The sequence below is a fragment of the Canis aureus genome, chromosome 21 (genome assembly GCF_053574225.1).
Source record: "Canis aureus isolate CA01 chromosome 21, VMU_Caureus_v.1.0, whole genome shotgun sequence".
In the NCBI taxonomy this organism is placed as follows: Eukaryota; Metazoa; Chordata; class Mammalia; order Carnivora; family Canidae; genus Canis; species Canis aureus.
The window spans coordinates 44,654,900-44,668,742 of record NC_135631.1 but is presented as its reverse complement, the minus strand read 5'-3'; the positions used below and the strand labels follow the sequence as shown (position 1 = coordinate 44,668,742).

The 13,843-nt window shown below is 39.0% G+C and overlaps 1 gene segment (V, D, J or C); it reads left to right on the top strand.

Moving 5' to 3' along the window:
* The window catches only part of LOC144293011 (T-cell receptor gamma chain C region 5/10-13-like), a 38,199-nt gene extending 26,726 nt beyond the window's left edge, over positions 1-11,473 (top strand). Inside the window, 3 exon segments of the C gene segment in view lie at positions 290-619; positions 2,557-2,682; positions 10,918-11,473. Coding sequence covers positions 290-619; positions 2,557-2,682; positions 10,918-11,057 — 596 coding nt within the window.
* The last annotated feature ends 2,370 nt before the right edge of the window (positions 11,474-13,843 follow it).

The following is a 13,843-nucleotide window of genomic DNA, read 5'->3' as shown; positions in this document are numbered from 1 at the left end:
ATAGACTCCCATTCAAACAAGTGACTGTGTATTGTTTAAAAGTGCCACATATTAATCTAGGCCCTGCTGCTCAATAGCTGTGACTTTGGTCAAGTTACATAACCTCTAGAACCTCTTTTCCCATGTAAACAAAGAACAGTACCTTATAACCCACTGTGGTAGAAAGGCCATAATAAACACTAATTTTATGGCAACTTGCCTTGCTTTTCTATGTGCTGGGGTGTTCCAAACCACACAATGTTCATGTTTCTCTTATAGCGTTTTAATTGTTATCCATTTTCTCCCACAGATAAAAATCCTGATGAAGACATTCCCCCCAAGCCCACAGTTTTTCTTCCTTCAATTACTGAAATTAAAGTCCACAACACTGGAACATATCTTTGTCTTCTTGAGGATTTTTTCCCTGATGTTATCAAGATTGACTGGAAAGAAAAAGATGATAAAACAGTTCTGCAATCCCAGCAGGGAGATACCATGAAGACTAAGGACACATACATGAAATTCAGCTGGCTGACCGTGACTCAAGAATCAATGGCTAAAGATCACAAATGCATGGTCAAACATGAGAGGAATAAAGGAAGCGTTGACCAAGAGATCGATTTTCCTTCAATAAACAGAAGTATGTGCATGTAAATATGAATATAACCTTCTAGAACCCTTGTTTCTAAGAGAAAAACTCTACCTTTCTGTCAAGTATTTTTTAAGATTATTTATTTATTCATTTGAAGAGAGAGAGCGAGAGAAAGAGAAAGAGCAAAAGTAGGCAGAATGATAGGCAAAGGGAGAGGGAGAGGAAGAAACAGACTCCCCACTGAGTAGGGAGCCAGATGCTGGGCAGAATCCCAGGATCCTGTTCTCAAGCCGAAGGCAAACACTGACTGAACCACCCAGGCACCCATTTGTCAAGTATTAATGAAAACAAGCAATTAGAAATTTTTCTTTAGTGTTGTTAACTTTTAATGGTAGCATAAATGTGCTGCTATTTCCCCAGAGAATTATAGTAGAATGGACTTCAGAACATACAAAAAAAAAAAAAAAGAAAAATTCACTTAGCCTTTCTCACCTGTTTCATCATCCAAAATATTAATGTCACAGTGATGTTTTTTATAGTCATTTCATGATTTTATGAAACAATCCATGTGAAAGCACCTAGTAACCTTGCACACCATAAATGCTCAAAAGAGAGTCCACTTTTGATGATTTTACTTGATCAGGAAATAAGACCAATTGTACATCTTTCAAGAATGTTCTACTCAGGGATGCCTGGGTGGCTCAGTGGTTGAGCATCTGCCTTCGACTCAGGGCATGATCCTAGGTTCCTGGGATGGAGTCCCGCATCGGGCTCCTCTCAGGAAGCCTGCTTCTCCCTCTGCCTGTGTCTCTGCCTCTTTCTCTCTGTCTCTCATGAATAAATAAATAAAAATATTTATTAAGAAAAAGAATGTTCTACTCAGCAGTTAAAGCCCTTATCACTTCAATCTCGCTCTACTCAAACATTAACAATGAATTATAGGGACAAAAAGGTATTCATTTGTTGGAGCTGGATCACCGCTCCACCAGAAATAGTACTTTGGCTTCTGAGGTTTTAGTATGGTCTTGGGTATTTCGGACATGAATTTTATATACCAGCATAAGGGGAAATTTAGTAAGTAAGGATTGGGTGAGGCTAATGTGTACATACATTCTTCATTCTACACAAAGAATGCATTTCTTACTATTGGTAAATGCTGCTCTTCAAACATGTATTGCAATATCGGCATGTGCCAGACCTGGAAGGAATGCAGGATGAACTACTCTCCCAAAAAGGATCACACAGCAAAGCAAATATACTTTTTCTAATCAGTCTGGGTCACTCATGATTCAGGCATCGTGTCCCAAAGGAGTGCCATTGGTGCAAACATTAGTCACATTTCAACAGTGTGGGCAGACAATTGAATGTGCCCTGGCCTGCTGTGATCCAGTAACTCACTAGACTCAGAAGTCAAGTCCTGAAATATTAATATACAGACCAAGGTCCCAGAGACCCAATAAGGAGGAACAAGTTTGGATTTTCCTTGTGCTTAACAAGCACTTTTTAAGCAGTGGGGAACAAGCACATAATAAGACCTGTGAAGAGCTTTGCTATATACAAATCTGAATTTCTGAAGGAAGTCTTTGTGTTTCTGGAGTGTTGAAAAAAACCCACGGACCCAAAAAGGAAACACTTGGCTTACGGCCCCAAGTCACTAAACCAAGACTTAATACCTAACCCAAGTGTAATTTCAACCCCCAGAAGAGTAACCTTTAACCAGTCCACATGGGAATTTCCTGTTCAGCCCCAGGAAGTTTCCTGATTGACCCTTTCTTCACCTTGGGAGAGTGGCCTTGCCTAAAACAATGGATTATTTGCTAAGAATTCCCTTTTTTCCACTCACACTCTATTGTAAAAAGTGTTCCATCCCCATAGTCCTTTAGAGCTCCCTTTTATTTGCTAGATGACCTTAGTCATAAATTGATCCATTAATAGAGTCATTAGATCTTTAACATTTACTTGGTTAAATTTTTGTTCTTTACCAGTTTTGGTGGCAGCGATTCAATCCAATATGGACTCCCAGAGGCATTCAGAGACAAGGAGGAAGAGACAGGTGGTAACTGTGAGCCCTCTAAGTTCACAATCTTTCTCAACTGTTCCAAGCACTGTGGGTGAGTTCTCCCTGGTTCCAAGCTCCACTCTCTGGGTTTTGACTTCTAATCTGATCGGCTTTGCTTTACGGGGAAGATCAGCTTAGGCTGGCAGAGTGTTATGCCTGAGTTCAGTTGAGTTAGCATGTTTGTAGGCATGTTTGCATAGAGTACAACTGAACAAGCAGAAGGATATGCCCAGAGCCAAGCCCCTAACCTTTCAGAACAAATTCCTGAGATGGAAATCTCAGCAAGATTTCAGGGGAATTGTTGGTGGTGCACACAGTCTTCTTGTGGCCAGAACTCAGTAACATCTCTTACTGCCCATAGACTAATGTGCACCTAATTGATTGTCTTCATTTGTGTAGATAAAGGCCACTGCTAACAGGGAAAGGTGGAAAAAACTACAGCAATAGGTGGGCATGAGTCAAGCATTTAGAGGCTGTTAAAGCATTCGATACTTCAAGAACACACCCCTGATAGTAGTAGCTGGTCAGGAAATGGGGTGGATCAGCACTACGTCACCCATCAACCTCACGAAAACTTCTGGGCAAGGAGCCACACTCTGAAATACCCACAATCCCCAATTTCAGGACACAACCATTTTAGGTGTTAGTTTAGCTCTGAGAAGTCCAATGTCTTAGCTAATGGGATCCTTAAATTCTAAAGAGTCAAACACATGACTTTCCAATGCACCTATTAATTTTTTATTTAAAACTATAGTCTTAGATTACAGATACCTAGCAAAATTGCTAAATATCAAAAGCTTGTTTTGTGTCCTAACAAACTGACTTGGTTGGATTGGATTGGAATCAGATTGGAAATCCCAGATAAGAATTGGAAACCCCAAAATAATACCAGACAGGAATGTGGGGCATAACTCATTTTCAGCCAGATATATTTGGACTGGGGTGTGGGTTAAGTCCATTTGAGGCTAGTATCCTACCAAACTGTTGCCAGCCCTCAGAGCAATGATAATCTAGAAATACAAAGCCCATAAAGGGGGAACTTTCCAATTAGATAAAATCATTAAGAACCCACTTAAAAGCAAGGGTTCTCCAATTAAACAGAACCTCCAAAAGGTTTAAAATTCCAAGGTCATTTTATTGAAAGACTCATTGCAAAAGGCTAATAAAAAATTAAAGATGGAAGAAGTACCTAAAACAGAAGACTATAAGACTGATCTAACTCCTGCTCCCTTTTGGCTCCTTTGAGTGCTCATTCTAGTCTGAATTGATTTTCCACTCTGAACAGACTACACAGCCATAAACAGCAGTCTGCTCAGTTCATAGTCTTACAGACACCTCCATATCTACAGGAGAGCCCCAAATGAGCCCCTTCCAGAGTTGGTGAAACTGGGTGGTTTCTGGAAAATTGTTATATGCTTTACTTTCCTAAACAGCCATGTGGAAATTCTGGTAAATAACAGGACCTGCACTGGGATCCTAGAAAAACTGGCAGAAGCCAGGGAAGAGTAGAAACTCTTAACAGAAGTAGCTCCTTCCAAATCTCTCTCCATGGTACGTAGTCCAGTGGGGATAGTAAAATTTTTGTAGTCTCATTCTTTCCAAATCCAGACCCATTGCTATTGATCCTTTCTCTCGCAGAGAGAGCTATTGCCTTCTTGTTTGTGTCATCCTGCATAACTGCTATTAGCTTTCTGCTTACGTGGGACGTGTGGCCTGTTGGTTTCTTCCTTTGACTCTTACTGAGGGACTCTGGATCTTGGGAAGATAATATCCTTTGCATCCTCTTTAGGGATCCATTTTACACCCAAGAGAGATTATTCCATGCTGCCAGAAATCCTTAAAATTCAAACTATGTACCCAGAGGTAAGGAAGCAAATTGAGGCTCATATGTTCTGGTAGATTGTATCAAACTATGGTGTCATTTCACCTAAATCAAGTCTTTAAGAAACTCAGAGCAACTATCCTGACAAATCTTAACAGAAGTAGAAATGCAGCTCTTGAGGCAATTCAAAGTTCTTCTATTCTTTTACCTATCCCCAAGCTTCTCCTATTTACGGAAAATGGCTTATAAATGATTGGCTTTAGGAAGGCAAAATCATTCTTGGAGGAACATACATTGCTTCTTTGTCTTTAAAACTCTACATCCTACTAATTCTTTAAAATTTAAGCATAACCCACAAATGCCCGAGACTGAGGGAAAGAAAAATAAAGAGCCCTTTCTAAAATATGAACTGCTAAAGAGCTCTTGTGCCTCAATTCTAGTCTAGTCTCCTTAATAATTCCAGAGACAATACAAATCTTGAAATTATCTCCAAATATTAGTGACTCTGGGGTCTTTGCAGTAGTCTGTGTGTCCATAAATATATGTTGTCAGTGTGAGATATTTTTCTGTCTGGATGGTGTTGCCAAAATTAATTTGTAAATAGCTCATTTCCTTGATTTGAATACAATCACAAACAATGAGGACTGGGCATTCTAAAACTCTCAGAAATAGAAACTAACTCAAATGTCTTTCAACTTTACATGATCTGAGCATGGTTGTGGGTTTAAGTAAAATAAGCATATATTTACTGCCTTATCAGCACTAAAATGAGAAATTTCATGTGCCTGAGTTTACCAAAAGTCAAATAAGTAGATATGATCTCTGTTATAAAATGTTATAGGAACCAACTTAGGAGAATGATGGACTTGGATGTTTCATAAGGTTTCTTTTTAATTTTTATTTTTTTTAATTTTTATTTTAATTCCATTTAGTTTACACACCATATTATATTAGTATTGTGTATACAATATTGTGACTCAATACTTCCAACATTACCTATGCACATCAGACAAGGGCACCTCTTTATTTTTTTTATTTTAAATTCCATTTTCCAACATATAGTATAACACCCAATGTTCATCTCATCACGTGCCCTCCTTAATGCCTGTTACTCAGTTACCCTATTCCCCTACCCGCAATCCTTTGTTTGTCTCCCAGAGTTAGGAGTCTCTCATGATTTATCTTCCTCTCTAATTTTTCCCCACTCAGTTACCCTCCCCTTCACCTATGATCTCTTTCACTATTTCTTATATTCCATGTATTAGTAAAACCATATGATAATTGTCGTTCTCTTATTGGCTTATTTCACTCAGCATAATACCTTCCAGTTCCATCCACAGTGAAGCAAATGGTGGGTATTCATCCTTTCTGATGGCTAATACTCCATTGTATATATACACCAGAACTTCATTATCCAGTCATCTGTTTTTTTTTCCCATTCATCTGTTGAAGGACATCTTTTTATCTCCTTCCATAGCTTGCTTATTGTGGACATTGCTGCTACGAACATTGGGGGTGCAGATGTTTTGTTGTTTTACTACATCTGTATCTTGGTGTAAATAGTAAATATCCAGTAGTGCAATTGCTGGGTGGTAGGGTAGTTCTATTTTTAACTTCTTGAAGAACCTCCACACTGTTTTTCCAGAATGGCTGTACCAGCTTGCATTCCCATGAACAGTGCAAGAGGGTTCCGCAAGAGTACCTCTTAATTCCTATCACTTATTTCACTCATCCCTCCCCACATCTCATAATGATTTTATGGGTAATCTCAGCTAAACTGTTAGGAACAAGTAATTTCAAAAGATGTAAATAAAATGAAAAATTTTAGATAAAGTTTTAAATAGTCTCTCAAATATTGTTGGGAACTTAAATCCTTAAGGTTTTACTGAGATAGGTCACTTGTTAAGTTATATTGATTATCTAGATCATTTCCAAGCAAGATAAAATATTAAAGTATTAACAAATAAACATAGGTTCATCTGCTTTTGGTTTCCTTTTTTCAGAGACTGAAGATAAATGTGGGCATGTTCATAAATGTATTTTGTGCTTTACTGAAAGACTGCTTTATGCAGATGCACGTTTGTGGAAATTATGAAAAGTATTCATAAATTTGCCAATATAAACAATGCTGACTAAAAAAAACAGTTCATAACTGTTTACTTATTAGCTTTCATTTAAAATGAAGGTTTCTAAGTGTTAAGAATTCTAATATATGTAATGAAGACTACTGAAAATAATATGGGAAACAACCGAAAATATAAGGAAAAGTAAGATGTGTAGTTTTAATAAGAAAAAGTATGAGGAATGGAAATATGTTTTTTGAGGGGGGAAAAAGAAGGATTTTGTCCTAAAAGGAGGTTGGTCACCTAATGAGGGTAAACTCAGGACAAAATCTGAATGTAAAAGAGAAAGTTGTAGAGGTTTCTACAAAGGCAATGTTAGGAAAGGAATGTTATGTGTGGTCAAGAGTGGCTAATATTAGAATGAAGAATTTTCAAATCAAAAGTAAGCTGGTGCAGCATTAGAATTTGTTTTCTCTCTGTCAAAGGACAAAGGGTTTTGTGGGTTTGTTTGTTTCCTTTGGAGTTTTGGTCTGCTTAAATCTTTTTGACCTGGAACATTCCAATGGATTTGCTAAACTAGTCTGGCTTATTTAATATATCACATTACATGGGATAGAAAAATAGAACTTCATACTAAGTTTTCTAGATATAGTATTTGTAAGATTGTGGCACATGTAGATAAAGACCATTCTGGTTCCACAAAAAATGGCCCATCATTATCAGTCTGCTTATGATTCAGAGAAATGAAGGTGGATAAACAATAGAAGTATATTAAACAAAGAGTCAGGCCTAAGGGAAAACCAGGACAGCCACTTGGTTCTTCTGGGCTCCCTTGGCAAACCCCATTTCTCTTAGTTTTTGTTTTTTCATTCCATCACCCACCATAGGACATTATAAATGACTCAAATTATAAACAGATGTCAGTGGAAGACTTCTATAATAGTAGAAAATGATTTACCATCAATGTCTAACCTGTCAGATCCATAATCCTGGAAAATCCTGTTGTTGTCTCCAGAGGCTTCATGCCTTCTCCCTCTGTACCCTTTGAACACTTGCAGCTGGAATTCATTCCTCTGCAACTTAGTATGGGTTCTCATAAGCCCTTGTCATTGTTTGTGTATTTTCAGGATGGTTAAAGCCTTTCCCTGACAAGAGACTGATGTCCTCACTGTGGCAAAGACACTGTTAAAAATGGGTTTCCCACCTTTTGTGATCTCCAGTGACCAAGGCTCCTACATCACTGGGCAAATGATAGAGTCTTTAGGAAAACCTTGCAAACACTTTGGAATTGTCTCAGTGTACAATTTTCTGCTGATCCTTCATGTTCCCTGCTAGTCTGACCAGCTAATGTAAGTCTCCAAAGCCTGATGCTCAAGCCTATCATCAACAGGTTATGGAAACCTTCCTAGATTACAATTAAAGAGATCCTCTAAGTCACAGTTTACAGCCAACTGATTAGGTATTTTAGACAAAACATTAGAGGAAAATAGTCCTCGAACATCTCAGTTAAAAGAAGAACCTATAATGTTTGTCCTTCTCCGATTCACTTATTTCACTCAGCATATTCTGTATGTTGGCAAATTGAACACCAATAAAAAATAAATTTATTTTTTAAAGTAATAATAATAAAAAAATAAACACAGATGAATACCTGTTAAAAAAAAAAAAAAAGAAGAAGAAGAAGAAGAACCTTACCAAGTACTTCCACTGTAAAACTAAAGGTTGAGCCTGGTACACATCACACAGCTACAGAAGTCTCAAATAATACCTGAGCCTGCCCAGACAATGGAGTTTCTGAATCAAATTGAGGGAAAGAGAAGTAGCTGACATCCAAATAGCCTGTATCTCCCACATTATTGCCAAAGGGGGTAAACTTTGGAATTTATAGCAAACTTTTATTTCAGGCTAGCAGAAAAATCTTACCCTGCTCCTAAATTTTTTCAAGGTAAATAAGATATCTCATTCATTGACTCTCCTAAATTTACATCTGTAGCTAGTCGGGACTACCAAGAAGCCACCAAGATTCACCCCTTTGGCAGGGCCCTCCTTCCCCAGTTTGGGAGAAATGGAAATGAGGTCTGATTAAGACTTTCTCCTTCATCCTTGAAATTGTTGCAGAATCGTTCCTAAAGGATTGGCTACCTAGCAAAAATCCTTAGATTCTGGCCAAAGCATTTCTTAAAAGTAAGATAACCCTTGAATATCTCTTAGCTGAGCAAGGCTGGATCTGTGCTATAGACAACTCAATGTGCTATACTCAGATGAACTGTTGGAAAGGGTAAAACCAGGTAACATCAGATCACTGAATAAGCCACTTGGCTTAAAAAAGTGACTCCTTCAGAGGGGTTCTTTCTTACTTTATCTTAATTGCTTTGAGTCTTAGGGACCTTGGCATCAAATAGCGCTCCAAACATGGGGAATTATCCTGTTCATAGTAATCATATAATCTGCCTGTGCATTGTCTTCTCCCAAAAGCTTTATTTACATACAAATACAAAGCCAGTAACCTCCAAGCAATTGAACTTTTTTTTTTTTTTGGCATCTTCCTGCTTTTATTTTTAATGTAGCCTTTATACTCTTACCCAGTTTTTATTCTTCCTCTAAATCCCAAAGCCATACCCTAAGACAGGTGCATACATGAGGAGAAGAGGTGAGTGCAGGGCTTCTTGTGCCACGTACTAGATTTAAACTCTACTCTTAAAAAAAAAATACTCTACTCTTTAAAATAAATAAATAAATAAATAAATAAATAAATAAATAAATAAATAAATAAATAAATAAATAGGGATCCCTGGGTGGCGCAGCGGTTTAGCGCCTGCCTTTGGCCCAGGGCGGAATCCTGGAGACCCGGGATCGAATCCCAAGTCGGGCTCCCGGTGCATGGAGCCTGCTTCTCCCTCTGCCTGTGTCTCTGCCTCTCTCTCTCTCTCTCTCTGTGTGTGTGTGTGACAATCATAAATAAGTAAAATAAATAAATAAATAAATAAATAAATAAATAAATAATAAATAAATAAATAAATAAACTCTACTCTTTCATTATCAATTGCATGACTACGGGTAAACTATTTGCATTTTCTGGGCCCTCTGAAATGACACAAATAACACCTAACAATAACTCCTAAGATATGATGTGACATATGTGGAATATCCAGTTTAGATATCTCATTTAGCTGCTACATCATAAGTACTAGCTCCTGCCTCTTTCTCCCCACATATGAACAAAGGGAATGATGAGGAACATTCTTTCTAGCCCTGCTGATCCACCCTCCACGTCCAATATCAAGGGACTTCTGGACCCTAATCATCATCATCATCATCTTCAATATCTTCATCATCCAACTTTATATTTTTGCTTAATAATTTTGATGCCTTGGGTATTTATTGCACATGAAGATGCAGAATTACAGAGCAACTGAGAAAGTGTTCTTAAATGCCATGTTGCTGAGATTGCAATCTAGATTCTAATACTTACTGTTTGCATGAAATCAGGCAAATGCTAGAAACGACAAATGCCCACTATTTGCTTCCACGTGGATGGATCTGGAGGGTATTATGCTGAGTGAAATAAGTCAATTGGAAAAGGACAAACATTATATGGTCTTATTCATTTGAGGAATATAAAAATTAGTGAAAGGGAATAAAGGGAAAGGAGAGAAAATGAGTGGAAATATCAGTGAGGGTGACAAAACATGAGAGACACCTAACTCTGGGAAATGAACAAAAGACACTTCCACTCTGTAGTGGAAGGGGAGGTGGGTGGGGGGTTGGGGTGACTGGGTGATGGGCACTGAGGGGGGCACTTGGCAGGATGAGTACTGGGTGTTATGCTATATGTTGGCAAATTGAACTCCAATAAAAAAAAAAGAAATCAGGCAAATGGCTTCTCTCTCTGTCCTCAGTTTATTTGTAAAGTAAATAAAATAAATATTCTTTGTAAAGAATAAAATAAATAATCTCATAAGTTATTAGAAAATTAAATAAGATTTACACTTTGCATGCAAAGTTCTCAAAATAAATAACATTTAATTTTTACTTAATGAATATTGCCTCTTATTTTTACTTAGAGACATGGTGGGGATGAAAATGCTAAAAGCCACTTATCACCAATACTTTTTTCACATTGGATTCATTTATTATTAAAACAACCTGGCTTTTTAATACTTTGGAATGTTCTAGATGAATTTCACAGGTTTTTTGACTGACTTGACTTGCAAACTTGGATCTGAGTTTTCTAGGTGGTGGTGGTGGTGTGGTGGTGTTATCGATGTTTACTGTTCGGTTGTGATGGTGTGAGAGTGTCACTTCAACCTAGGTCATCAGAAATTTATACAGTCACCCCTCTCTTATTAATAAGTCCTAACCTTCAAAACAACAGATGAAACTAATAAGTGATTTCTTTTAGACAACCAGCAGCTGCAGCTCATGAACACCTCTGCCTACTATATCTATATCCTCCTCCTCTTCAAGAGCTTGATGTACTCCATCATCATCACCATCTGTCTGCTTGAGAGACCAGCGCTCGATGGCAATAGGAAGAACTAACACATGGTGCCACCAGGATCCAATTTTTCCCATTGGCTGCTGTTCTAAAATGTCTGCTGTGGATGCAGTGGGGCTTTCTTTCTGAGATTGGGTTATTTCCTTTCACATGTGTCATTCTCTCTAGTGCCATTATGCAGAATGGGTTTATAAACCACTGGGCAAACAGAAACTTTCGCTCTGCAGCAAGAACAAATTCTACTATGGCTCAAGGGTGGGGCCAGGAGGCCATCCCCAGGGGCTTCAGCACTGCTCTCTCCTTAATGCCCACCCATTCCTCAGCCACGCAGTACCCATGCCTCTGAGGACAGGGACTCTTTAACCAGATAAGTGCCTGGAAGCCTTTTATTTTATATACGTGGAACCCGCCATCCTTGCTACTTGAACTTTGTACTGTTTTTCAAAATAGGCACAATAAAAAGCATTGAAAAGTCTGTTTTGGCCTGTGTGCCTTCATTTGGTGCAATCTAAGGGTCCAATGTAAGGGACACCATAACCACTGAGCCTTCCAATTCAGTGCTGGTTGTAATACTGATCAATTCCAGATTTCTAATTCTTGCCCTGACCTTATGACACCTACTTTGAGGCACTGGTCCAAACTGGGGAGCCACAGCCAGTGAAGGTGCCCGAGTTATTCCTCCTTCAAAGGTCAGCTGATTCAGACTCATTTAGTTCAAAACACTCTAGTGATGACAGTATAACACATCACAAGACTGGTTGGTGTGCTCAGACCTATAGCAGTGTTTCATGTGCTCGTAAGAACCCCAGAGAGCAACACTAACACTGGAAAATAGGGTGGTGGAGGGGTTAAGGGCTTGGGCTCTGAACCCCAAGTGCCTGGGTTTAAATCTTAGTTCTATAGCTATTTGAACTCTCTAAGACATAATTTTCTCTTCTGAAAAGTAAAATTACAATGATCTATCTCCTAGAGTTGTGTGGATCAAAAGAGTTAATTATACGAGGTACATGTATGTCTTCAACAACATTAGCATCTACTGTTGGCAGCTCTAAGTTAGAAGTAATAGATAACGCACATGCCCAAGCACATACACTAAGAAGTAGGACACTCATTTACGTGTGTATGTATATTTCTACATGTAAACAAAATGTTCAGTGTGTGGCAAGAAAATAGGTGATCGTTTATTTTTCTATTTTCACTAAAGAATTCATTTAGAATAATAACTTTTATATATTAAAGTTCAAACAACATCTCATTTAAAATTGAGGAGAATTTTTTGCCTATTTACAATCAGCTTCCATTTCTATGAAACCAGTGTTTTTGGAAACCAAGTAGAGTTTCCCATGTGGAAACAACATAAGACCCAGCAGACTGGAAGAGGAAATTTAATTTCAGTCTTCTCCTTGATCCTCAAAAATTTGTTCAGATCTCCTTGGACAAATGTCTAGGCCTCTACTTAGGGATCTAGAACTGTTTCTGCATGTGGAATGCACGGAGGCACAGAAGGGAAAGTAGCAAATGACCTGAAGCTGTGTAGGCTGATGTCCTTGCTGGGGCTCCAAGGCAATGTCTCCTGTGGTTCCAACTCCTTAGCACCTTCCATCCTCAACCCAACCTGGGTTGGTCTGCACTGGGGCATGCAGAGTGGAGGAGCATGGTGGTGCAGAAGATGGCGTGAGTGACAGGAGGCTGCTGGTGTGGCGATGGTGCTTTATTTTGCCTTTTTTTTTTTTTTTTTTTTTTGTCTACGTGCTCTGTCAAATGTGGTTAATTCACGGAAAATGATTGAAGTCAAACCGGCCTCTACTGGTTGGGCTGTGTAAGAGGTTGCTCTGGTGTTGTAAGATGAAATAAGGACAGTTAAACCACAGCCAACTTTTTTCACTTCCAAAAGGCCACAGCTAATGAAAAGAAAATATCGGTCTGCACATGCATGGTCATGCTGTCAAACATACTCTTAGGCTGTGGATGAGGGTTCCCCTATTTTATATCAAGTTCATTTCAAGCATCTACTATGTGAATTAAGATCCTCTTACCAGGACTGTTGAGACACTGCACCCTCAGTTCACTCCAATGACACTGTTCTGAAGGAAACAGCACACAGACTTCTTGTAGCACTAGGTGATCCCTGACATTCCACCAAGGTCTGTGCTTTCTTTTTTTTTAAGACTTTATTTATTTATTGATGAGAAACACAAAGAGAGAGAGGCAGAGACAGAAGCAGAGGGAGAAGCAGGCTCCTTGCAGGGAGCCCGACGTGGGACTCACTCCCAGGACTGCGAGGTCATGCCCTGAACCAAAGACAGACAGTCAACCACTGAGCCACCCAGGCATCCCAAGTTCTGTGCTTTCCACGGCAGATGATTCACTCAGGCTCCCACTTTTGGTCTCATTTTGTCAGTGTTGGCAGGGTGACACAAGACTCTTGCCCATGAAGCTTTTAGCACAGGTAGACTGTAGATGAAACAACAGCAGGTGCATCTTCCTCACAAGAACACAGACATATAGAGGCCCTGAGTTCAACAGTGTAATTGGATGTCATAGATTGAGTGATCCCAGTCCTTCTAAAGGACCGGTGACTGCAGAGTCAGACTGAGCAAGGCTTAATAGAAGAGATGCACATCAGAGAATGTGTGGTGGGGGTGGAGCAGAGGATGGCTGTTCAGCAGTGTGAGCACAAAAAGCTCCCAACCTGAGCTTGGTACAGAGAGGGTGCCCAGTCCTGGGACCCGATCTGTCCAGTTCCTGGGGAAACAAACTTCTATTGCTGAGTTTGCTGCTTATGGCTTTTATAGTCTGACTTTACAGCCCATAGATTTCATTCCTTTTG